Genomic DNA, 25598 nt, shown 5'->3' on the forward strand with positions numbered 1-25598 from the left:
AATGTCATCCACAATTCATTGAATTTACAGCACAAATGGAGGGCACTCAGCGCAGTACACCTCCAGTATTAATTCTACGAATTGATCCTCTGAAGGAGTAAAAATAAAAGCTTACTTTAAAATGAAGTTAAGGAATCTACTAAACAATCAAGATGCAACTTCTACTAGTAGGCTGCTTACCTTCTGCTAATCGCTCCTTCCATCCCTGAGCTGCAGAGGTGAAAAACTCATTATTTAGGGCTGAACTGCTGAGCCGCATTATACCATCAGTACCAACCTGGAAGAGTTAAAGAAGACAGTTTCATTTAATTTCAGTACAGAAACTGGAACTTTCATCCAAGAATGAATAAACACTGAAACACATGCTGCAAAAGCTATGAAACCTCCTTTAGGCATACAATAATTAGACTTGAATATATTAATTCAACAGAAACAGATAATCCAAAGTTTTGATCATTATCAATTTAAAAACCCAGCAGAATCAGTCCAATTTTGGGTCAAATGCCACAAAAGAACAGCACTGCAGTTGGTAGTGCAAGATTTCTTCTCCCGACGTGAAAGTGACACCCAAGATTCAGATACAGCTCAATTTTAGAAATCACAACTTGTAGTTTCTTCCCCCCAATAAAGCAGGATAAAAGACTCACAGAAACTCCCATCATTGCTTCTTAAAATAATAGATTTAAAACAATCCTTAAAGTTTTGTTTGAAATAGTCACATAATAAATCAAAAAATTTAGGCAGTTACAAGTTTAGCTTTAAAAGATTAATAAGATTTCAGGTTTGACTCCTGTTTCCGGTATAGTTAACTAAACATAACAAGGTTGGTAACAGTTGCTGTTTTGAAATGGAGAAATTGAAAGCTAGATTCTCACTTTTCATTAGCCTATACTCAATTTGAAGAATCTGCATATGGGAATGAAGCATGGGTAGAATTAGTTGTGAAAACACGTCTAAGTTCTAGACGGAGGTTTGGAGCAGTGGGAACAGCTTTCAGTAATGTACATCAAAAACTGCAATACTAAAGCACAAGGGTGGAAATTATAAAACTAATTAATATCAAGGTAAATACAAACTTAAAACAATACACCAACTGGCCAGTGGTTACTATAACCTAACTAAAACTTCAATTTGGTCATAAAAAGGAAGCAATCAACTTTTTAGTCTTGCAAAAATTTGGTTAATTTGTATTATGCTAGGATTAGCTTGCAGTGCAAACAATAACAAACCAGTTTGACCGGTTAAGTAAATAGTTAATCTTCTCCCACTAAAGCATCTGCAGACAGAGAAACATCTGTTCCCAGTAAACTGAGAAGTGTATGAGGCTCTCCACAACAGCCCGCTCCTTTCAATTTACAGTTTTTTTTTGTTACATTGCCATTTGAAGACTGCAGTTGAGCTACACTGCCCTCATGTTCATGTGCCATTCATACAAGTTCAAACAACTAAATGGGCATTCATGAGAAATAACTTGGTTTTCGTTAGGAGGAACATCTTGGTAGGTTAATATATAATAATGTAGATTTACAAAGTACTTCAACCAGGACTGAGATGCAAAATGATCTAGAAATTGTGAAAGTAAATGAAAGGATCTGTTTCTGTGTTGTATATTTCTACAACATTAACTAATCCCCTGCCTCCACCAAAATTAAAAGTGGAATATTTGCTCTTAACTAGAGAGCAGAAATGCCTTGTTGGAGAAGGGGTGAATAAAAATTTCGTTTACAAGTTCACAATTATGACTAATAATGAATTTAAAGCTTGTATGTTGCTACTGATCACAGTGCCACCCACTGGTCTGCACATCATACACTACCTATCAGAGATAACAAAGTATGAAGCTGGATGAACACAGCAGGCCAAGCAACATCTCAGGAGCACAAAAGCTGATGTTTCAGGCCAAGACCCTTCATCAGAGAGGGGGATGGGGAGAGGATTCTGGAATAAATAGGGAGAAAGGGGGAGGCAGACCGAAGATGGAGAGAAAAGAAGATAGGTGGAGAGGAGAGTATAGGTGGGGAGTTAGGGAGGGGACAGGTCAGTCCAGGGAAGATGGACAGGTCAAGGAGGCGGGATGAGGTTAGTGGGTAGGAGATGGAGGTGCGGCTTGGGGTGGGAGGAAGGGATGGGTGAGAGGAAGAACAGGTTAGGGAGGGGGAGACAGGCTGGGCTGGTTTTGGGATGCAGTGGGGGGAGGGGAGATTTTGAAGATGGTGAAGTCGACATTGATACCATTGGGCTGCAGGGTTCCCAAGCGGAATATGAGTTGCTGTTCCTGCAACCTTTGGGTGGCATCATTGTGGCACTGCAGGAGGCCCATGATGGACATGTCGTCTAAAGAATGGGAGGGGTAGTTAAAATGGTTCGCGACTGGGAGGTGCAGTTGTTTATTGCAAACCGAGTGGAGGTGTTCTGCAAAGCGGTCCCCAAGCCTCCGCTTGGTTTCCCCAATATAGAGGAAGCCACACCGGGTACAATGGATACAATATACCACATTGGCAGATGTGCAGGTGAACATCTGCTTAATATGGAAAGTCATCTTGGGGCCTGGGATGCAGGTGAGGGAAGAGGTGTGGGGGCAGGTGTAGCACTTCCTGCGGTTGCAGGCGAAGGTGCCGGGTGTGGTGGGGTTGGAGGGGAGTGTAGAGCGAACAAGGGAGTCACGGACAGAGTGGTCTCTCCGTAAGGGAGACAAGGGTGGGGATGGAAAAATGTCTTGGGTGGTGGGGTCGGATTGCAGATGGCCGAGTGTCGGCGGATGATGCGTTGTATTTGGAGGTTGGTGGGGTGGTGTGTGAGAACGAGGTGGGATCCTCTTGGGGCGGTTGTGGCAGGGGCAGGGTGTGAGGGACGTGTTGCGGGAAATGCAGAAGACGCGGTCAAGGGCGTTCTCGACCACTGCGGGGGGAAAGTTGCGGTCCTTGAAGAACTGGGACATCTGGGGTGTGCGGGAGTGGAATGCCTCATTCTGGGAGCAGATACGACTGAGGCGGAGGAATTGGGAATAGGGGATGGAATTTTTGCAGGAGGGTGGGTGAGAGGAGGTGGAGCCTATCACTCATTTTAGTCTTAGTATACAGCTGAGCTAACGATCATCCACCAATTAAAACAGAAAAGGACATTGGAAATGAGTTACTCAAGCTAATTTTCACCAAAATCACCAGATATATTCAAAATTTCTAAATCCTAGTTAGGAATTATTTTCTCCATTTCAAGATTTTAGTTTTTTTTAAAAAATCCTGTACAGCTTCAAGGTACATTACGTGGGTATATCAAGTTTACTCCTATCATCTTTAATTCATCGTTAGTTAAGTCTTGTAAGCATTTTGCAAACAAAAGACTCACCAATGTGCAGGAGAAACCCTAAGCTTATGTTAATTATCTTAAAAATCAAGAGCACTAATTAATCTTGTTAGCGGCAACCTTTTGTAGTATTTAATTTCACAAGAACCAGAATAAAAATTGATTTTGGTCATCAAATCTTCTCTCTTGCTGATATGCTCAACGGAAAGATATTCATCTGCAAAGTACAGCTAATCGGCTTCAAAATCCCTGTATTAGCAGTTGCAACCAACGCAAGGCATATATGAAGCAGTCCATAGTGACTTATCCCCTCTGTTTCTAGACACAGGAGCCAAACCTCAAGGCACACGCAAGATACTGAACAGAAATAACAATAGCAGGAACTTTACCACTTCATTTAGCACCAACGTGCAGTTGAACTGGATTAAATTTCTATTCTCAACAGTGAATCACAAAAAGAAAATTACCAAACAAAATACTTCAGAAACAAAATCTGGAGTGCTACAAAAATTCATCATTAGTGTCTTTTTACATATAAGGCTGCCAGTTAAAAGATCAACATCTGACATTAACACAAATCAAAGGGATTTTTTGAGGCAGCTCAGCTGTAGCACCTGAAACAATTCATTTTTTAAATAATACTTTTTCACTTCTCCTTCCCTCCGAGCAAGGGAGCCCAGATTTAAATCCCACCTGGTTCAGAGTGTGCAATAACATCTCCGACCTGGCCATTTAGTAAATGTTCCCATTTGACACTGTGTAATATTCACGATGAGGAAGCTGAAGACCTCATCAGAATACTACATTTGTATTAACTTTAGAATTCTTATATGTTCAAAGTTTTAAGAAGCAAAATTAAAGACAATTGCAAAATAGAGTTGAAATGAACTAGAATGAAAATGGTCTTTCAAAACCAGAAAATGCATCTTACAGAAGTGTAGACTGCACAAACTGACCAGATTTCAAACATGTAGGAGGTTAATATTTTTAGGCACCTTTACACAATTCATTTGTTCAATCTCATCAAAGCTTACATCTTATAGGATGAGAATCAGAGTATATAATCAGATTGCTCAACAGTTTTTCCTTAGAATTGACTAATTGCAAATTTCTTGGTGTTTTTCCCCTTTCAAAGAAAGATATCTTCCCAATGTTCAAGATTCACAGATTAAGAGGTAATTAATTTTACCTTGTAAACCAGATTGATGGAACTAGAATGAACATACACTGTGCTCAACTTCAGCCTAATCTATGTCGAGTCAACAACATTAACATGTTTTTGTTGTTATATCACATCCCAGTGTGCAAGTCAATTGCAAGCAACAATCTCAAAGAAAACTTGTTCACTGGCAAACAACAGCATGGAAAAACCAGGAGAGATCTTACCAGTCATAAGAAATCCACTAATAACATGGTCATCTGGTATTCCACAACAAAAAAAATGTCAACAGAATACTTTGACTTGTCCTGACAAGAGCATGGTGAAACTCATTAAAATAGCAATTCTGTCTGCAAATGAATAATTAACAAAATGAATCCTCGATAAGTATATGCAATGATACAAAGCCTCCAAATGTGTATAGGAACTTCTATTTGCATCGCACCTTTACTGTGATAAAATCAATCCAAATTTCATCACAAGACCACTGGAGCAGACTCAATGAGCTAAATGACCTATTTTTACTGCTAAACCTTATTAGAAAGCAAAATTGGACGCTGAGCGACATAATCTGATACTGGGCGGATGAATTTGATCAAAAAGATGCATCTTAATAATTTTTAAAAAGAGGAAAACTGTGTTTAGGGAGGGAATTTTACTGCTTCAGGTCTGAGGCAGCCTATAGCATGGACACCAAAAATGGATGATTAAACATGGATACCACAAAAATCACAATTGGAGAAGCACAGATATCAACGGGTTGAGAAGCTGCAGCAGATTACAGTAACAAATAATGTCCCATAATGATCTTTCTTGGGGCCCCAACAGTGCTTCTAACGACATACGCCTTTGGCATAGAATGCCACACATGCAAATTTGACATGAACACGAAGGTAGACAGCATTGTCAGGAGTGTTGATGCAATGTGATATTATATAGACAGATTACAATATATTCAAACAGGAGGTCAATCACTTCAGACCAAGTACATATGGAATAGGGTATTTCTTTATAACTGGAGAGCTAGAATATAAATGGAACAAATTTTTGCCAAAGCTGCAGAATGCTTTGGCTAGACCAGACCTAGAGGTCTGGGCAAAATTACAGGCACATCTTTCAATGGAAATACAAGCCAAGCTTGGAAGGAGCTCCACGTTTGTTTACTAGACTGTTATTCCAATTTCAAAGGTTCAAATATGAGGAAATACTATATACAATTGGAATAAAACCTGAAAATGCTGGAAATCGAAACAGCAATTGTGAAGAGAGAAACAGTTACCATTTCAAGTCCATGATCTTGCATTAGAACAAAATGAATTCAAGCTGCATTTCCAAGACCAAAGACAACTGAAGGCGGTGATTTGATTAAGGTTTTTAAGATTTTGAAAGAAGTTGAAACATAAACCTTAAAAGCAAAGCCATGACATCCACGGGAGAAGTTTGAAAACAATTCAGGTAAAGTTTAGCAGGAGTATAAATTTCATTCCCACATGAAACAGTAAGTACTATCGTAATTAATAATTTAAAAATGGAAATGAACAGATTACTTCCAGCAAGGGTGGAGCCAAGGTGGCTGGCTGGAGTAAACAAATTCATGAGCCATGAAGCAACTGAATGGTAGAACATGTTTGAAAGGGCTGTACTTAACTTTCAGTGTTCCCACATTAACTATATGGACATATGCTAACTTAGTGAGGACATTTTGAGAGCTTGTGAAAACACCAACACTCAAAGAGCCTTCAAAAATAACTTCAGAGCCACGTAACGATCCCAAAATGCTAAGTGGAGTATTTATAAAGGCCGATGACAAATGTAGCGTGACGATTAAACACTCAAAATTGCGTAGGAGTCATTCCTGCCAACAAGATTCCTCTTTGTCTAAATTAATATTTTTTTTAAAAAGCCATCTCATATGTGTTAAACCAAAAAAAGACTTTATTCATGTACAATTAGGTTATTTTTCTTGAATACTTGTGGTGATCAAAGGAAAACAAAATAGTTCAGTATGTCCTCTAGTTCTCAGTGCAGTTTGAAGGACAGTTTCTTAAGATGAAATGGCACCCTTTAGGCAACAAAGTAAATATAATATACAGACAGACGCTCGTTGCATGTTCTAATCAACATGTTCAATACCTCACCAGGTGCCACAATACAGCATTGAGCAGAATCTACCTGATTTGCAAATGATTTTGCCTACAAAACATGATCCTCAAAATTAACAATACAACTCTTCCAACAAATTCCAGAACAGATATTTCAGACTGAACAGTCAATGAGTTCAATCAGTTAATGCCACCCTTCAGACAGAAGTCAGCTTTGGCATCAAAGGTTAGAGGATATCAAGAACAGAATGTCATCTTATGGAGCAACACTGTCCTGAACGGTGGCCATTATTACTGATATTTCAATAACATTTTTAAACCCTTCTGCATAAAAAATATACAGCCAGTGTTGAAACTAGCTATTTGATTAACTACTGAAAGCCAAAAAACAAATGCTCGAAACCACAGCATGTCAGGCAGCATCCATGGAGAGACAACAAGCTAACATTTTACATCTAGACGACTCTTCATCAGAGCAGCTCCTGATGAAAGTCATCTTGACACGAAACGTTAGCTTGCTCTCTCTCTATGGACGCTGCCTGACCCACTGTGGTTGAGCATTTTTAGATTTCAGTACAGATTCCAGCCTCTGCAGTAATTTGCTCATTTGATTAACTAACCTGAAAAGCACCAGTAAATGATCAACCATCACTTTATACTCAATGCCAAACAAAGTCTTCACCACCTTGTCTGCCTGTGACTCCACATTCAAGAAACTATGCACTTGCACCACGACATCCTTTTGCTCTAGCAACATTTTCCCTCTTGAATTTGCCTTCCTAACTGCCAACTAGAATCCTGAAATATGACTAAGTCCCTTTGTGCTTCAGATTTTTGAAGCCTTGCCCTGTTCAGAATTTAGTCTACACCTTCCTTCTTCCTATAAAAGTACATAAACTCACTTTCCTAGTGTATTCCATGTGCCCATTTCAGAGCCCACTCTCCTACCCTGCCCAAATCCTGCTGCAGCCTGCCCGCTTCCCCGACATTACCAACCCCTCCACCTTTGTGTCAGCAGTAATCTTAGCATCAATGTCCTCAGTTCCTTCATCCAGATCATTAGTGAATAACACGAATAGCTACGGTCCCAATGTGGAGCCCTGTGGAACTCCACGAGTCACCAGCTGCCAGCTTGAAAGGGACCCATTTTATCCTCACTCTCTGCCTTCTGCCAGTCAACCAATCCTCTATCCATGTCAGGATCTTGCCCCTAACACCTTGGGATCTTATCTTATTTAGCAGGCTCCTGTGCTAAAGAACCTTGTCAAAGGCCTCCTTGAAATCCAACCAGATCTCACAGACTGGCTCTCCTTTGTCTAGCTTGCTTGTAACCCCAACTAATTCCAAACAGTTTGTCAGGCATGACTTCCTCTCGATGATGCCATGCTGATTCCACTCTATTTTACCATTACTTTACAACAGTCAAAGCAAGGGGTACTAAGTTCATTTCCACAAACAAAAACAATGCCAGGAGTACATAAATCTGATCGGGATCACAAATAATGCTAGTCTCTACAGACAAAATTCAACGCAAAAGCAAATTATGACAAAATCGAAATGCCAGAAATAGTCAACAGGTCAAGAAACAATGAACAGAAAAGCAGGCAGTTTTCAGTTTGATCAGCTGATAAAAGCTCATCGATCTGAAATGTTAATTTTGGTCCTACCCTCACAATTGCCAAGAATCAAATATATCAAGTGGAGAAAGTGAATCATAGCATATTGCATTTAGCCAGCATTAATACAATCGTTTGTTTTGGCCACATATTAGAGTCAAAGGCTTGTTATAGCACAGTCAAAAGCTCTTCAACCCATCTGTCAAAGTTGCCATCTTGAATGAGGAAAGGACCAGTATTTATTTTTATATACTCGCCACCCTCTTTTAATTCATTAAGCATGCATAGTTTTCCTTTTGAAACAAAAAGGATATTCAATATCCGTGCTCAGATCAATCCTTACCTGCCTGTCCACCTCCGGCAGTAGAAATAGCAGCTGTTGCTGAAAATGTAGTGGCAAAGAAGTAAAAGTCCGTGAGTTGATCAAAGCACGCAGATTCGTATTGACAAGAATTGATCCAGGTGTTTCAACATCAATCTCTTCCCCTCTGTTCCGCTTCATCTGTCCTGCTTTCAAAATACAATACCATGAATACAACAACATCGTATTTAGCTCCTGGCAGAATTTGATTTAAACTCTTATCCCTTCATGACATAACCACTGGGCAGTTTCCCAAGAAAGAAGTCTGAAAATTATGTTGTTTTGGATATCCAATAAATCAGAACCCAACTTCAAGTGCTTCAATGAAAATGAAGACAATTTGGGGAGTCAATTATCCCTTTATGAATCAACCGTCTGTAAGGTTACAGCACTGTATCAAGATAACTAATTGCACTTAGCAGAAAACTTGCACCATCTCAGTCAGTGTCACCCTCCCAAATTCATGCCTCTTCCACTCCCTGAACCTCCAAGCTGCTGGCAACTCTGCCTCTTGCTACCACCCTAGCTTTCACATTATCTCCCACAAGATAAGCGGTACAGACAGTAAATAACCAAGGTCTTTTCCCTATCACGGGGGAGTCTAAAACTAGAGGGAATAGGTTTAAGGTGAGAGGGGACAAATTTAAAAGGGACCGAAGGGGCGAATTTTTCCCGCAGAGGGTGGTGTTTGTATGGAATGAGCTGCTGGAGGAATTGGAAGAGACTGGTACAATTACAACATTTAAAAGGCACTTGGATGGGCATATGAATAAGAAAGGAGGGTTTAGAGGGATATGGGCCATATAGGTCTAGATTTATTTAGGATTAGCATGGACAAGTTGGACCGAAAAGTCTGCCTCTGTGCTCTACATCTCTATTACTCTACTAAGTTTCTTTTTGTGCTTCTCATTGCTGAACTACAGAGACCTTGGTCATATTCAGGGTTCAGGAGGAAAAGAGGCAGTGAGGCATGTGGTCAGGGAGCATTACATTTAGCGAGGTGGTGGTATGGCCAAGCAGCATCAATTGCAGGTGCAGAGGTCAGGAAACAGGAGAGGTGACAAGACGCATGATGAGTCAGAGGCTCAGCAAGCAGGATTGCCAACAGGAGGAGGGGTCACTGAGTGAGAAAAGCAGTGAAACAAAGTGGTGAGCAGATGTGAAGTAGGATGGTGGAACTAAAATACTTCTTCCACATATTTGAAATATTTTATTTTAGCTCTTATTTCAGTTCTGAATATGACCAATATTTATTTCTTTAACTGCATGTAGATTGTAGCGGTGAGATGGCTTTTTAAAATCGCTGCAGGTAATGTCACGTCGGTACACTCATAGCAATGAGTGGAAGGGATTTCCTGGGTTGTGACACAGCGAAGTGAAGAAACGATACCATTGATCCAAGTCAGGACTTGGAGGAATACTTGCAAGTGATAGCACTCCGGTGAGTCCGTTGTCGTTACTGACCCAAGTTGTACAGAATGTGGATTAGGAAGGTGCTGTTGAAGGAGCCTTAGTGAGTTCAAGAAGTGTATATTTTGGTAGCAGAGGCAGTGACTGTTTGAAGGTGGTGGATGGGGTGGAATAAAATACTTCGAATCATGATGGCATTGAGAATCTCCATCACACACTGCCTTGTAGATGAAGAGTAGGCTTTGCAGTCAGGAAGCAGGTTACTCACCTCAGAATTTCCAGCCTCTGACTTCCCCTTGCAGCCATAACATTTGTCTGGCTAATCCAGTTTAATTTCAGGTTCATGGTAACTATAGAACGTGTGAGTTCGTGTTTCAAGTTCAACTTATCACATTATAGAACATAAAACATTAATTCAAAGTTAACTGTAGATAAATGTGGACATCTCCTGAAGAAACTGATAAGCTAGCTTGTCATGCAATCCAAATCAAATGTGAAATTAAAAGTTAACTTGTACTTTATCTTAGAAAGATTATTAGGAGAGATGTGAAAGCTGCGGCATAGCAGTAACGCCACTGGACTAGCAACAGGAAGGTACACGCTAAAAACCTAGCCATGAAGCCATTGCTGATGGTTGCAAAAACAAAAATCTAGTTCATTACTATCCTTTGGGAAATACAATTTAACAACTTTACCTGGTCTCTCCCATTTGCGATTCCAGATCCCGTCTCTGCCTTATAGGGACCTAATGATCATTCTTGCTAATCTCTTCTTTTCTAACCAACATATATAGAAGAGTTACAACTTTTTTGCAAGTCTCTTGATGGTTTACTCTTGTATCCTACTTTTTTCAAATTCCTATTGATCTTTACTTCCAGGCTTGTTACTCTTTTCAGCAAAATTATATGTATTTTCCTTTGATCTAACAGTATGAGCAGCACTGTAAGGTGTCCTGTTTACCTTAAGTCAGATATCCAACCAAGTTGAACAAAGCAGCATACAACATGGTATCAAAATTTTTGGAGCCCCAAACATTTTTATGAAAGGAAAAACACAAAATTAAGCTATTCTGTTACTATCACATGCTTGCAATATACTACTACAGATTGAACACTAAGCATATTAATGATTTTATTTTCATTTTTTTCAAATGATTGTTCTGCATTTGGTACAATTCTCAAATTACCCAAAAATCATACTGAACCAATTGGGGATGCACTTTCACTCTCTGGTTCTAAGGAATCCTGGCTGAAAAACACTGTCTAACTGTTGTGAACTAACCCTCTGCCATTGCCTCATCCTTTTTAAAGTTGCCCAATTCATCTTTGCTAACTTTGCTGGTTTTGTTCAGATTTAGGTTCCTAGTTTCCTAAAGTTCTGAACTAAACTGTTCTCAAATTCATTGTAAAATTTTGTCACATTGTGAACACTTTTCACCAAAGTTTCCTTTACGATGTTATTAATTAAACGTGCTTCTCTACACAGAATTGGATCTCAAATAACCCATTTCCCAGTCGATTATATTATGAACTAGAGAAGAAATGAGTATTTCTTTGTCTTTTGCCTTCCATGTAATTTCAATTCTCCAAACTTAATTTTGTGTTCTTCCATGGGATATTTGCATTACTGATGAAAAAGCATTTATTACCTGTGTTTGCTGATTTGGAACTGAGGTAGTAGGCAGACTATTTCAAAAGGCTATTGAAGAGTCAAACATTAAACCCCTGTTACTAAGCCAGTAAACTACTTCCAGCATGGAGTAGGAATCAAGGGGCAGAAAACAAACACAAACTAATTCTATATATTAATTTTACAACCTAAAATCCTTTTTCTATTCTTGTTATTCTATCTTTTGTCCAAGGAAACCATCATCCATTTTGCCTGTATCCTCCAGGAGTCAAATATCTCAGATTATTTAATTCCTAATCACGGTGAATCTGCAATCACATCTCTGTAATAGCTATTAAAGCAAACCTATTAAATATCGGATATGAAAACAAAACACTGTATGTGCAAACCTGGTATGTATGAACAGAAATGCAATATAAAACATTCCATGGCCTTCCATAGACTAATCGCCTTTTGACATCGCTGTGAAAAATCAACTGTCTCAAATCACAGATGATAGCTCCAGATTGCCAGGTGCTTCCAGTAATTTGTTTTAACATTCATTCATTTTCCAGCATCTATAAGATTTACTGTTTGTGTCGATCTATAATGTATATTTTGTGTGGACCTTTAATTTATATGAGACTCCTTTTCGAGCACTATACCAATCTAAGTTGTTGAAGTACATCACAGAAGTTGCACGTCACCTGACATTAACATGCATGGTTCCACTGCAAGGAATCAACATCTAAATAAACAAAATATTTTTAAAAGATACTGGAGACATAAGTCTATGGACGCACAATAAACAGTCCTGATGTTTGCTTATAACTTGCCCTGTACATTGCTAGACACTCTCAAAGTACAATTTCCTATTGAGCTGATGAATAGTTACAGCACTTGTGAAACATAGAATTTTGAAACAATACATTTATCTGTCAACAATTAGAACAAGTACATTATTCCAAAAAAAGTAATAATAAAATCATTTCTTACCTGTGTTTGGCCTTCTCAGGGCTCTAAAATGCTGTCCAGGTTTCCGGTTCAGGCTAGGCCTGCATTGAAGTTTATTCATTTCTGTTCTGTTGTATTGTGTGCTCCCTGAAGTCACTGTGCAGGAACTACCACTAGATGCGCTGCTTGACTCACCATCTGTGTGCTTCGCCGCAAATGCTGAAAAAGAAATATTTCTTTATTCAGTTGTGAACACTTGAAGAAGTGGTATGAAGATGACATAAAAGGAAACTACGGCCTTGATCCAAAGCAGTTAGCTTCTTGATTTCAGATCGAAACAAGATTGAAGAAAATTAAACATCAGCAAATACAGCAATCTGGCCATAGATATAGATATAGATACACATAGATATAGAATCCCTACAGTGTGGAAACAGACCCGTCAGCCCAACAAGTCCACACCGCACCTCAGAACATGCCACCCAGACCCATCCCCCTACAACCCACCTAATCTACACCTCCCTGAACACACTGGGCAATTTAGCATGGCCAATCCACCTAACCTGCACATCTTTGGACTGTGGGAGGAAACCGGAGCACCCGGAGGAAACTCACGCAGACACGAGGAGAATGTGCAAACTCCACACAGACAGTCGCCCCAGACTGGGATCGAACCTGGGTCACTGGCGCTGTGAGGCAGCAATGCTAACCACTGTGCCACCATATGCTAAACATTTTCTGATAAACATTTCACCACTCAATAGAAATTCCACATCTTTGATTTAAATAGATCACTAGAGGAAAAGAAAACTGCAAATTAAGTCCTTAAAGTTTAAAAAGATAGGCACCTAAATTTGATTGTAAGTATGCAAAATCTAACAGCTCAACGAAACAGGTGTTACTCAGATCAATTCACTACAGGACTTTATCTATTCACTATAAATAACATTAACTTCTCAAAAGTAAACCTCTTGAACAAAGAAATAATATGCTTACAGAGCACAGCCTGTTAATATTTTGAGAGTAGGTGCCTAGTGTAGTTTATCCAAAAGAGTGAATCTGGAAAATCATTTTTTTTTAACATTTGTAAGACATGGGCATTCCTGGGTGGCCAGCATTTGTTACCTGGCCCCAGGTGGCCTTGAACTGAATGGCATGCTAGGCCATTTCAGAGAAAAGGAAAGAGTCAACCACATTGCTTTGGAACTGTAGTCAGATGTAGGCCAGACCAGGTGAGGATGGCAGATTTCCTTCCCTGAAGGAAAGTACTGAGCCTGATGAGTCTTTTCATCATTCAACGAAGGTGTCACTGTAGATTCTGGTTTTGACCTTTTTTGTTCATGTATTGAATTCAAATTCTACCATGGCAGTTTCTGGATTAATAGTCCAATGATAATATCATGCTGCTACAGTCTCCCTTACTATACACATGTAAGCTGGCATAACGCAAGGAATGCAAATGTACTACAGCAAAACAGCAGCAGTGCTTCTTCAAAGTCGAATAACATTTCCTCTAACTATTATATTAAAACAATACTATAATAGTAAAACCTGAATAAAATAATGAACTGCCCAAAAGCCATGGAAAAATAACTGAACAGTTGAGCAAGATGGTAGTATTACAATTTTAACTCATCAGCCCCTCCATTTATTACACTTTATCTCTAAAACACAGATCACATTATTAGTGACGAGTTTTCAAGAGTTGCATTTCCTTTCTCAAAGTAAAATAGACTTTTAGCTAGTTTATGTAAACAAGTCTTTCCCTACCCAGCATCCACAGTGATCTCCTTTTACTAAAGGATGGATGACTTCCTTCTGATGGAATTTTACAACAATCAGTCGTGGTTACGCAGCTGCCACTAAGCTAATTTTTCATTCAAGATTTGTTTCTTTTCATTGAATTCGCAAATTTCACCATCTGCCATGGTGGGATTCAAACCCATAACCCAGTGCATGAGCCTGGGGTTCTGGCTTATTCATACAACAACACTACCACTATTGCTGTAATAAGTGGAGTTACAGGGTTTTGATCAAGCAACAACGAAGGAACAGCAAGCTCCGAGTCAGTACAGTGGGTTTGAAGATAGCTTGGGAGGTGGTACTTTCTCTGTGCATCCATTTCCCTTCCAGGTGGTAGGCTGCAGGTTTGAAAGATACATTTGTTTTAATTTGTTGAACTGCACTGGACAATCATAAAGCTGCTTTCTTGAGACACTGTCGTCTCTGTGGTGTAGGGAGCCCCACCACGTGATTAGGAAAGTTGTTTCAGAATTTTAAAACAGTAACAATGAAAGAATGGCAAGATAGTTCCAAGTCAAGATAGTGTGCATCTGGATAGGAACATGCAGGTGGTGGTGGTCCTATGGGGTTAGATTGCAAGGAATTTGTTTTTACCTGTGCATTTTCTCAGAGGAAATAGCTTTGAGAAGAAGTAAGAGCAAGTTAGGGGCAGCATCGTGGCTCAGTGGTTAGCAGTGCAGCCTCACAGCACCAGGGACATGGGTTTGATTCCAGCCTTGGGTGGAGTTTGTGGTGTGGTCTGTGTGGAGTTTGCACATTCTCCCCGTGTCTGCGTGGGTTTCTTCCGGGTGCTGCGGTTTCTTCCCACAGTCCAAAGATGTGCAGGCTAGGTGGACTGGCCATTCTAAATTGCCTGCAGTGTTCAGGGGTGAGTGGGTTATGGGGGATGGGTCTGGGTGGGATGCTTCAAGGGCCGGTGTGGACTTGTTGGGCCGAAGGGCCTGTTTCCACAATGTAGGAAATCAAAATCAATAACAAAATTCAAATCAAATCAAAACAAAATTCAAATCAAATCAAATCAGGAGCTGTATCCCAGAAACGAAGGGTTATCAGACATCAAGGCTGTCTTATGACATGGCGTAACTTTGCAAAAAAGTGAGGCCTGTGCTGAGCCGAGGTGGTCTCACATGTGAGGCTCTTCGGTACAGCTGAAGGGCCTCCTAGCTGGATTCTAGTGGAAGAACTCCAACTAAATCACGGCCCTTGGAAAATAGCAGGAATTTCTAAAAGAAACAGAGAACTTGAGAGTTATGATACTTTATAAAATTCACTTTGTGGGATGTGAGCGACACTGACTGGCCAGCAGTTCTTGCCCATCCCTGAGTGCCCTTAAGATAGTGGTGCACTGCCTTCTTGAACCGTTGCATTCCTCCTGCTGTGGGCTTACCCTCAATGCTGTTAGGGAGGGAATTCCAGGGTTTTGACCCAGTGACAGTGAAAGAACGCCAATATGTTTCCAAGTCAGGATGCTGATGGAGTGACTTCGAGGAGAACTTGCAGCTGATGTTCCTATATTATCTTCTGCCCTGGTCTTTCTAAACGAAAATGGTCACGGGTTTGAAAGGTGCTGTCTGAAGATTTTTGATGAATTTCTACAGCGCACCTTATAAATAGTAAACACTGCTGCTGCTGTCGTTGCGTGTTGGTGGTAGATGTTTGTGATGGATTAGTAGATGGATGTTTGCGAATGTCATGCCAGTCAAGTGGGCTGCTTTTTCATTGGCTGTATCAAGCTTCTAGAGTATCGTTGGAGCTGCACCCATACAGGAAGTGGGGAGTATTCCATTATACGTCTGTTTTGCACCTTGTAGATGATGAATAGGCTTTGGGGAGTCAGCAAGTGATTTCCTCACCACTGTTTCCTAGCCTCTGACCTGCTTTTGTAGTCGTGTTTGTGGTGAGTCCAGTTAAGTTTCTGGTCAATAATGACCTTCAGAATTTCGATAGTGAGACATTTAGTGATGGTGACGTCATTGAATGTCAAGGGGCGGTGATTAGATGGTCTTTTATTGGCGATGTCATAGCCCAGCATTAATGTGGCACAAACAGCACTTGCCACTTTTCAGCCCACGTCTGCATATTGTCCAGATCTTGTTGCATTTATAAATGGACTTCAGTGTATGAAGAGTTGTGAACAGTGCCAAACATTAAGTAGTCATCAGTGAACATCACCACTACTGTCCGTATGATGGAGGGAAAGTCATGGATGAAGCAGTTTAAGATGGTTGGACCTAGGCACTGTCCTGAGGGTCTCCTGCAAAGATATCCTGGAGCTGAGATGACTGATGGCCAACAACCAGAACCATCTTTCTATATGCTGGATATGACTACAACCAGTGGATAGTATGGCCCGATAGCCACCAATTCCAGTTCTGTTCGGGCTCCTTGATGCCTCACCTCGGTCAAAAACAGCCTTGATGTCAAGGTCTGTCACTCTTACCTCACCTCTGGAATTCAGCTCTTTAGTCCATGTTTTAACCAAGACTGGAATGAGGTCAGGAGCAGAGTAGCCCTGGCAGTCCCAAACTGGGCATCACTAATCAGGTAATTGCTGAGGAGGTACTGCCTGATAGCAGTATTGATGACACCTATCACCACTTGACTGATGATTGAGAGTAGACTGATGGGCTGGTAATTGGCTGGGTTGGATTTGTCCCGTTTTTCTTATTTACAGAATATACCCGGATAATTGTCCACAGTATCAATAGATGTCAGTATTGTAACTATACTCGAAGAGTTTGGTTCGGTGAGGGTTTGTTCTGAAACACAAGTCTTCAGTACTACTGCCGGATTGATATCAGCATCCACAGTCTTTGCAGTATCCAGTGTTTCCAAACATTTCTTGATAGCATGTGGACAGGATTGAATTGGCTGAAGACTGGTGTCTGTAATGCTGGGGACTACTGGAGGAGGCCGAGGTAGATCATCCACTTGGCATTTCAGCCTTATCTTTTGCACTGAAGTGCTGGGCTCTTCCATCATGGAGGATAGGGATATTGCACAGCCTCCTCCTCCAGTGACCTGTTTAATCATCAATCACCATTCATGAGTGGTTGTGGCAGGACGGCAGAGTTTAGATCAATCCGTTGGTTGTGGGATTGCTTATGCTGTTTACCATGTAGGTAGTCCTGCTTGATAGCTTCACCAGGTTGACACCTCATTTTCAAGTGAAGATGGCTTGGAGGTAATAGTTAAGTGGGGGGTATGTTGGGCCAGGTGGTTGCAGATTGTGGAGTACAATTCCGCTCCTGTTGATGGCCCACAGAGCCTCAAGAATGTCCAGTCTTGAATTGCTAGATCTATTTAAAAGTCTGTCCCATTTAGCACAGTGATAGTGTCACAAAACATGATGGAGATTATTCTCAATATGAAGGCGGAACATCGGTTCCACAAGACAGTGCGGTGGTTACTCTTATTGATAAAATCATGGACAGATGCATCTGCAGTTTTTGCCTCCTGTTGATTCCCTCGCCATTTGCTGTAGACCCAATCTAGCAGCTCTGTCCTTTAGGAACCAATCAGCTTGATCAGCAGTACTGCTGCCAAGCCACACTTGGTGGTGGACACTGAAATTACCCACCTTTGTGCCCTTGCCATCCTCAATGCTTCCTCGAAGTGTTGCTCAACATGGAGAGGCCCAGGTTAACTTCAAACATTATATTTCATTTTTATGTTTGTAGCTGAGGTTATCAGCACTACTTAAAAATTCTTTGCTACAACTCTGTTCATTTAATTCTATAATGCATCAATACTTTTCCCATAGGAATTTGTCAAGCAAAACAAGGATTACATGGAAAAATAAAATCAAATGTATGCACCGAGCATTCTGCATCTTACCTGAAGCTGATTCCACATGTTCTCCATTTACTTTCAGTGGTGTCAACACAACTCTTGGAATAGATTTGCTCATCATCACTGGAACTCCAATCTTCTTTTTTGGCTGTTGCTTTACAGGCTGTTTACATATCATACATTTTTTAAAAATTAGCATACAATTTTAAATACAAAGTTCTAAGAAGTATCATGACTTGAGACTGTAAAAGGCACAATGTCTCAAAAGGAGTTGTACAGGCAACAAAGCATGCTCACTGTAAGGGCCAACAGCCAATTTATAATAAATCATAACTGAACAGACATTAAACAGATGAGTAGACAAAGTTTTTTAGAAGAGGGATGAATGTTAATCAGGACACTGGGTTAACTCTTTCTGAATAGTGTCACAGAATCTCTTACATTCAAAGATAAGGCCTTGATTTAACTTTTCATCTTAAAGTATTCACTCAGTGCTATATGAATGAGTCAGTCAATGGTATACATTGAAGTGGTCTGGAGTGGCTTTTGTATATTCTATGCTGACTCAGAGGCAAGAATGCAATCACTGAACCAAGTAAGCCAAAACTATGTCTCACAATTCTACCCGTTAGATCTCCAACTTGCAACTTTTGCACACATGGTAGCATAATGAGGACTCCAGACCAAAGTGGAAGGAGATTCTCGTTACTGGTCAGTCTCATTTCATTAATGTATCGGGATAAGCAGTTTTGACTTCAGATCTGTTGTTTGCATTAATGTTGCAGTGTTAATAGCTAGGGCACACATGTTCCATTATTGATCTACCTATGCTATTGCTAGATTTTACTGCATTTCCCACAGAAACAGGAGTAGGCCATACAGTCGCTTGAGTCTATTCTGCTGTTCAATGAGATCATGGCTGACCTGCGGCCTAACTCCATATAAAAGCCTTTAATGCATTTGTCTAAATACTTTGGCTCAGCAAAAATTTATCTTGCTCAGAATTAAAATTAAACACTGATCTTGCATCAGCTGTCATTTGTGGGAGAGAATTCCCAACCTCTACTACCGTTCGTGTGGTAGAAGTGCTTCTTCCTCTCCTGAATTATGCTGCCCTAATTTTTCAAATATATTCCCTACTTCGACAATCGTCAACCAGTGAAACAACATGGAACAAGACAATGGTTTGTTCAAAAGTGAAGATAAGCACATTAAGAAAACCACATATCCATGCTGCACCAATGAAAAAAAAAATCAACAATTTCCCTCACTTCAAGTAAAAAGGTGTTGACAATCATGTGTTACATGCAACCAGAGACCTGGCTACCTGAAGTTCAGAACTCATGCAACATCCCTCCATTTGAAATCACATTTCATTTTCACTATTTTGCCAGATTTAAACTTGTGCACTGGAGACTTGCAGAAGATTTCTCTCCCTGGTAAAACTCCCCTTCCAATAACACTGATTAAACCTCAACATCACGGAACAATGTCCACAAAGGCAAGGAGGTTCAACATCTCCAAATAAAACAAAAAAAATCTGCATTTTCAAATATCTTTAATAATAGTCAACAGTCTCATACTAGCCTAAATGCAGCATTACAACCTAGCCTCAAATAGAAGTCTGGTCATGAAAAATGGAACTACAAGTGCAGAACTCGATTTCTTGCCTCACCTATAGCCAGCTGAGTAATGAAATAACGCAACTGCACCATAAACGTTTCATGTAAACAAAATGTGAAAACATAGTGTTTTCGCAAATTGATTCAGTTCATCCACTGATCCAAAGATATTCAGAAATATGAATTAATCCTACGGTTTATTTTTGAAACAGCAACCAGTGGAAGTATGCTGCTTTTGCTGTATAGTTTCAACAACTGAAGAATTATTCCAAATAACTGACAGAACCAATATGAATTAGAACTAATTGCATGCGTTTTATTGAAGCAAGACAGTAAGGAAAACTTCTGTCAATAAATTAACAGAAATTCTAGTAACACTCAACAGGTGTAATTGCATTTGTCGTGACAGAAACAAAGTTAACACTTCTGATCTGTGACTTGTCATCTGAGATGGGCAAAAATCACACAAAAAGCTTTCCTCGAGTTAAGGGGCATGGGGGAGAAGAGCACAGAAGGACAGGCAAAACAACCAGGTCCAGAAAATGACAGTGAGGAGAAAGTCAAATGACAAAAAGCATGTAAGAGAGGATGTCCAAGAATGAATGTGTGTGTGCAGGCTTTTCTAAAGTTATACAATCACTAAGAATCTACATAGAGGCCTATATTTCAAACATAGCTCCCTGAAAGTTAATTGGTCATTTTCTTCTCATTTATCTGTGGAATTTGGTTGTACATAAACTGGCTTGTAAAAATCAATTTTCAGCATGTGGAATATCACATGCAGGCACAACTGGCTGCCTTTCAGTAACTTACTTTAAAACGTTGATGGTACAACTCAGTGGTTTGCAAAAATAACTTTTGGCAGGCAGGTGGGCAAGAGAGCTCAGTTCCTAATTCAATTTAAGTCAACCACCTTGGTTGAGAGTCATAAGCACATTAGCACTAAAAGGTATCAGCAATTCAGTCTCAAGTCTGCTCCACCGTTCAATACAATCATACACCGTTCAATACAATCATAGCTGATCTCATCACGGCTTCAATTCCACTTTCCTGCCCACTGCCCATAAACCTTTCACTTGTTCCTAATTAAAAATCTGGCTATGTGCCCTTTAAATTTACTCATGCCCTGGCATCCGCCACACTCTAGTGAGCAGCTTCCACAGATTCACAACCCTTTGGCAGAATTAAATTTCTCCTCATTTCTGCTTTAAAAATCTACTATTCCTTATCCTAGAATTATAACTTCTCATTCTAGGTTCCTCCACATGAGGAAACATCCTCACTACATCTACTTTGTCAAGAACAAAAACAAAGTTGCTGGGAAAGCCTGGCAGATCTGCCAGCATCTGTTTTTTTCCTTCACAGAGTTAATGTTTCAGGTCCGATGACCCTTCCTCAGAACTGAGGAAGGGTCACTGGACCTGAAATGTTAACTCTATATTTTCCTTCACAGACTTTGTTAGGCCTGCTGAGCTCTTCCAGCAACTTTGTTTTTGTTCCTGATTTACTGAATCTGCAGTTCTTTCGGTTTCTACTTTGTCAAGCCTTTTAGCATCCTATTGTCATTGGCAGTCACTCACAAGTATAACTGTTCACCTATCATCTTATGTACTTCAGTTAGATCTCCCCTCATGGGTCAGATCAGAAAAGGAAGATGCAGTTCTTACCTTGGACAGCCAAGCAAGTAATCAATTCTTTTTGATCAAAAATTCAATTCGGAAACTTTATCATTACTTTGATACCTGGTTATTTTGTTTTGTTTTAAATATCTGAACAAGATTGCTCATCCAAGATTCTGGCTGCCACAGTTGGCAGCACAGCGTTTGCAGTTAAGTATTAGAAACTGTGCCTAATTGCCTTGTGCCAATGATTATGTTTCATGTTATACAATGAATAACCAGAAAATACACTTTATCAGGCTACATCATACTTGGATGAGTTGGCAACAGACTAGGAAAGATGACAACTTGAGGAATAAAGAGGTTAGTTGTTCTGTTTTTGACTACTGGACTTAATCTACTAAGTAACTGGATATATATCTCCCTAGTCAGAGGCAACAGCTGGAAACTTATGGTTGCTATACATCAATGTAGATAAAAACACAGTAAAAAATTGTACAGATGCTGTTTTGTACCTAGAACAGTTCCAAACAACTTAGGATAATTATTGTTACATGCAACAGGGAAAGGCAGGCAAGTGTGACCAGAGCGGCAATACAAACAATTTGCAAGATGACCTGTGTTGCAAGTGTTCCACGATTTACCTAATTTTTCCAGTTAGAAGCCCAAACAAATAGTTCCAACTGGAAAGATGCATGACACAAACAACTAATTTTTGTTTGAATTTATGACGGAATATCCAGAAAAAATACGTAAAACAATCATTGGATCTGACTGCAAATGTTTCGACAAATACTTTCAGGATGTCCAAATGCACGATATTAAGAAAGCCAGATTCTTCTATTGTAAGTGTGCAAAATCTAAAGGCATAATCTCTTTCCAAAACCTAATAGGCATGTTAACTTTAATGTGTAAATTATCCCACTAAATGGTACTTCATATGAAGTAGGTTTACAATTTAGAGCAACTGTATTAACATTCAATCAATTTATATGTAATCAGTTTTGCAGCAAATTTATCTATCAGCTGTGTTTAATATATTTTTTAAATTTTCTAATCAACCTGTTAAGAGATATTATTACACATGGGCAGGGGAGGTGATGGCCTAGCAGTGTTGTCACTAGACTGTTAACCCAGACAATATTCTGGGGATCCAGGTTCAAATCCCACCACAGCAGATGACAGAATCTGAATTCAATAAAAATCTGGAATTAAGAAGGTAATGATGACCAAATATCCAGGGGGAAAAAAAAAATCATCTCGTTCACTGATATCCTTCAGGGAAGTAAACTACCATCCTTACCTGGTCTGGCCTACATGCTCCAGAACCACAGCAATATGGTTGGCTCTTTACTGCCCTGTGGGCAATTAGGGATGCACAATAAATACGGCCTGGCTATCAAGGCTCTCAGCCCATGACTGAATGAATAAAGGAAAAAAAAACCTCTGAAGAAGGTGGGACTTGAACTCGGGCCTCATGAATCACAGGTAGTACATAAGATTTAAAAACTTGGAAATATCAACATCCCTCATATTTGAACTAATGGAAAACAATTGATCAACTTACTGCCCTATTCAAATAATTTTACTGTTCAAGACAGTGCTAGAACCAAGTCCTGAAATTCTTCATCTGACAAGATGTGAAAGCAATTTCAACCTTGAACCACTACAGTGTAAGACATTTGTTCTCAAAGCAACCTAAGAATAAGCAATAAATGCTGGCCTTTCCAACAATGCTCACATCAAGTATGAATTAATTTTTTTAAAAAGTACCTTTTATTACAACCTGCAATCACTAATGCCTATGGATTATAGTATAAAGCAATCCAAGGTATATTTCAGTGTAATGACCAAGCCAATGTTTCCTCGAAGCTGTGTGGCTGTGAGGTCTTGTGCATTCTGATCAGCGTGCCAGCGCATGCAAGTTCGCATGTGGAACTTGCTGCCTTGCACAGATCTCAGAGGTCCACACAGCGAAAATAAGTTAGAGGGAAACACAGATGGCAACCCTGACATCCACGGATGAAGACGAACATTCCGTAATTTTTCATTTATATTTACATTCTTTTATTTACAACTGTAGAGCATCTTTAATTAGATGATAATCCAGTTGAATAATATGCATGTTAAATATTATCCAAGAATAAAATAATTCCTTAAAATGAAAAATTCAAGTAAGTACCTGTAAAGCTTGTGGAGTTCTACATTTGGAAAAACAATAAATTTACTTCATAGTTATTTGACACAAAAACAGAGGCCAGCCCTTCAGTTACTGTCATAGCCCTTTTAGATGCAGGGCAGCTATGTATCAATTGTAAATACTACTAAAATGTAATACTGTTAAGAAACATGACTCTGGGGATAAAACCAGAAAGATCAGTGCCAGATTACATTTCCATGTTTTAGTAATCATTCGTCAACAGATTTTACATTGAAAAAACAGCAGATACTACTATCTGCAAAGGTTTGCAGTCAGAACAGAGTTTGAACAGTTCCGAAAATGAATTGCTCAAGAACAGTTTCAACTGCATTACAATTTGTCTCACTGCCTCTCTTACCTGCTGAGTTGCTTTGTGGCTGTTCTGTTTGCCAGGGGACACTTGTTTGCCTTGATTATCAGTGGAACATGATGCATTTGAGGAACTCTCATCAGACACCGGTGATGCTAATTATGGAGTGAAAAATTAAGTGCTTAGACCGCTACCCTCTTTTTGATCTTCATTTATTCTGCATTTCACTAGTAATGGCATTAGCACTTATGGATGCAATTATAATTCAAAGCAATTTATTCCATGTTGTTTTAAAATCTAACTCAGCTTTCTTTACTTCTTTGCTCCTTTGCATGAAAAATCTATTGCGGATGAATTGTAAGCAATTTGATAATTCACAAAGATGCATTCTTTAGTGTAAAAATTCTAACTCCTCTGTAGGTTCAGAAAGCCTCCAGAAATGCACCAACTTTTTATATCTTGAATATTTTTATTTCTCTTTCAGGCCTTTGTGCGTCAATCACTCTTCAGTACAAGTTGAAGACCATCCAGTGTTAAAATGATAAAACCAGCTTATAGTCCTATTATCTCATAACCCTGTAATGCCTTCCATTAAAAAGTTTAATGGTTCTCATCTCAGCCTCTCCTGGCAAAGTTTTCCAAGTTCCAACAACCTCATTACAACTGAATTTCTTCTAATTGCTTCTCTTGTCCCCTATTGGTAACCTTCCAACTGAAGGCACATCATGCGCTACATAGCAGAAAAACTAATTTCAAGTTATGCAATTAGTCAGACGTAATTACTGTTTTGAGCATTTATAGCCTTAAACAAAACATCTACGAATATCATACGTTAACCAGCACGTACCATCATTTTCCTCACCCGTGGTACTGGTTTCATTAGAGTCACAGCTTTCCAAGTCAGGTCCATCATCATAACCTTCACCATCACCAATGGGTACATTTTTGGACCATAACAATGCATCTTTCTGAATGAATACAATTTTGAAAAAAAAATTACTCACTGAAAAACAATCAAGCTATAAATTATTGAAGATGGAAATTAACAAAATGCTGCCTTAAAAAAGGTTAGTTATTCCCAAAAGGTTTATTTCTAATGTAATATCAGCAGAAAAAGTGTAACTACTTTGAATAGCACAGCAAAGTGTTTAAAATGAACATGTATCCATTATTTCTGTAATAAGAATGAAATGTACACATTTCAGACAATTTCTTATAAATTACATACATGAATAAAAAAAAAGTGAAAGATGGCAGTATGACACTGTATATTTCCTTCCACTTCTGAACTATTAGGTTCATACTAATGCAATGTCTCCTTTTAATCGTGGCTCCATTTCTGAAGCAATACACAAATTAAAGACTCAATATTTTCTATATACACAGCAAAATAAACAGTATAAGGAGGTACCCAGGCAGCTCTTGTAAGATGGTTAGTTACACAGATCGGCCTGCTGTCTGATTACATCTCAACCAGGCAATGGTTTTGGGGACAGAGGGAAGGTAGTACAGATATGAGTCACACTAGCATCAGAAGGAAGTCCTCTATTTGTACTCGCACATTCAATATGTTAAACCCTAAGCAGTATATTGTTCTGAAAATAAGACATCACTTGCCAGATATATTTAATATTGTTAATTGATTGATTTGCTCCCCCTCAAAACAATGTTTGAGATCCACTCAAGTTCCAAAACTAAAGAAGTCACGCATCTATCACATATTTATTAAGAAAAATTTG

At 39.4% G+C, this 25598-nt stretch overlaps 1 protein-coding gene across 3 annotated transcripts in view; it reads right to left on the reverse strand.

The window, feature by feature from the left end:
* LOC125461414 (polycomb group protein ASXL1-like) overlaps nucleotides 1-25598 on the reverse strand; it is a 106756-nt gene that overhangs the window by 21832 nt on the left and 59326 nt on the right. For 2 of the 3 annotated variants that reach the window (XM_048550163.2, XM_059652785.1), the window contains 6 exons: nucleotides 24707-24827; nucleotides 23908-24014; nucleotides 18154-18271; nucleotides 12556-12732; nucleotides 8524-8690; nucleotides 181-277 (listed from right to left, as the gene is read on the reverse strand). In XM_048550163.2, the coding sequence (XP_048406120.1) occupies nucleotides 181-277; nucleotides 8524-8690; nucleotides 12556-12732; nucleotides 18154-18271; nucleotides 23908-24014; nucleotides 24707-24827 (787 nt within the window). The remainder of the gene's footprint in view (nucleotides 1-180; nucleotides 278-8523; nucleotides 8691-12555; nucleotides 12733-18153; nucleotides 18272-23907; nucleotides 24015-24706; nucleotides 24828-25598) is intronic. The other variant, XM_059652786.1, reaches the window with a different exon arrangement.

This window comes from Stegostoma tigrinum, chromosome 19, assembly GCF_030684315.1.
Source record: "Stegostoma tigrinum isolate sSteTig4 chromosome 19, sSteTig4.hap1, whole genome shotgun sequence".
NCBI lineage: Eukaryota > Metazoa > Chordata > Chondrichthyes > Orectolobiformes > Stegostomatidae > Stegostoma > Stegostoma tigrinum.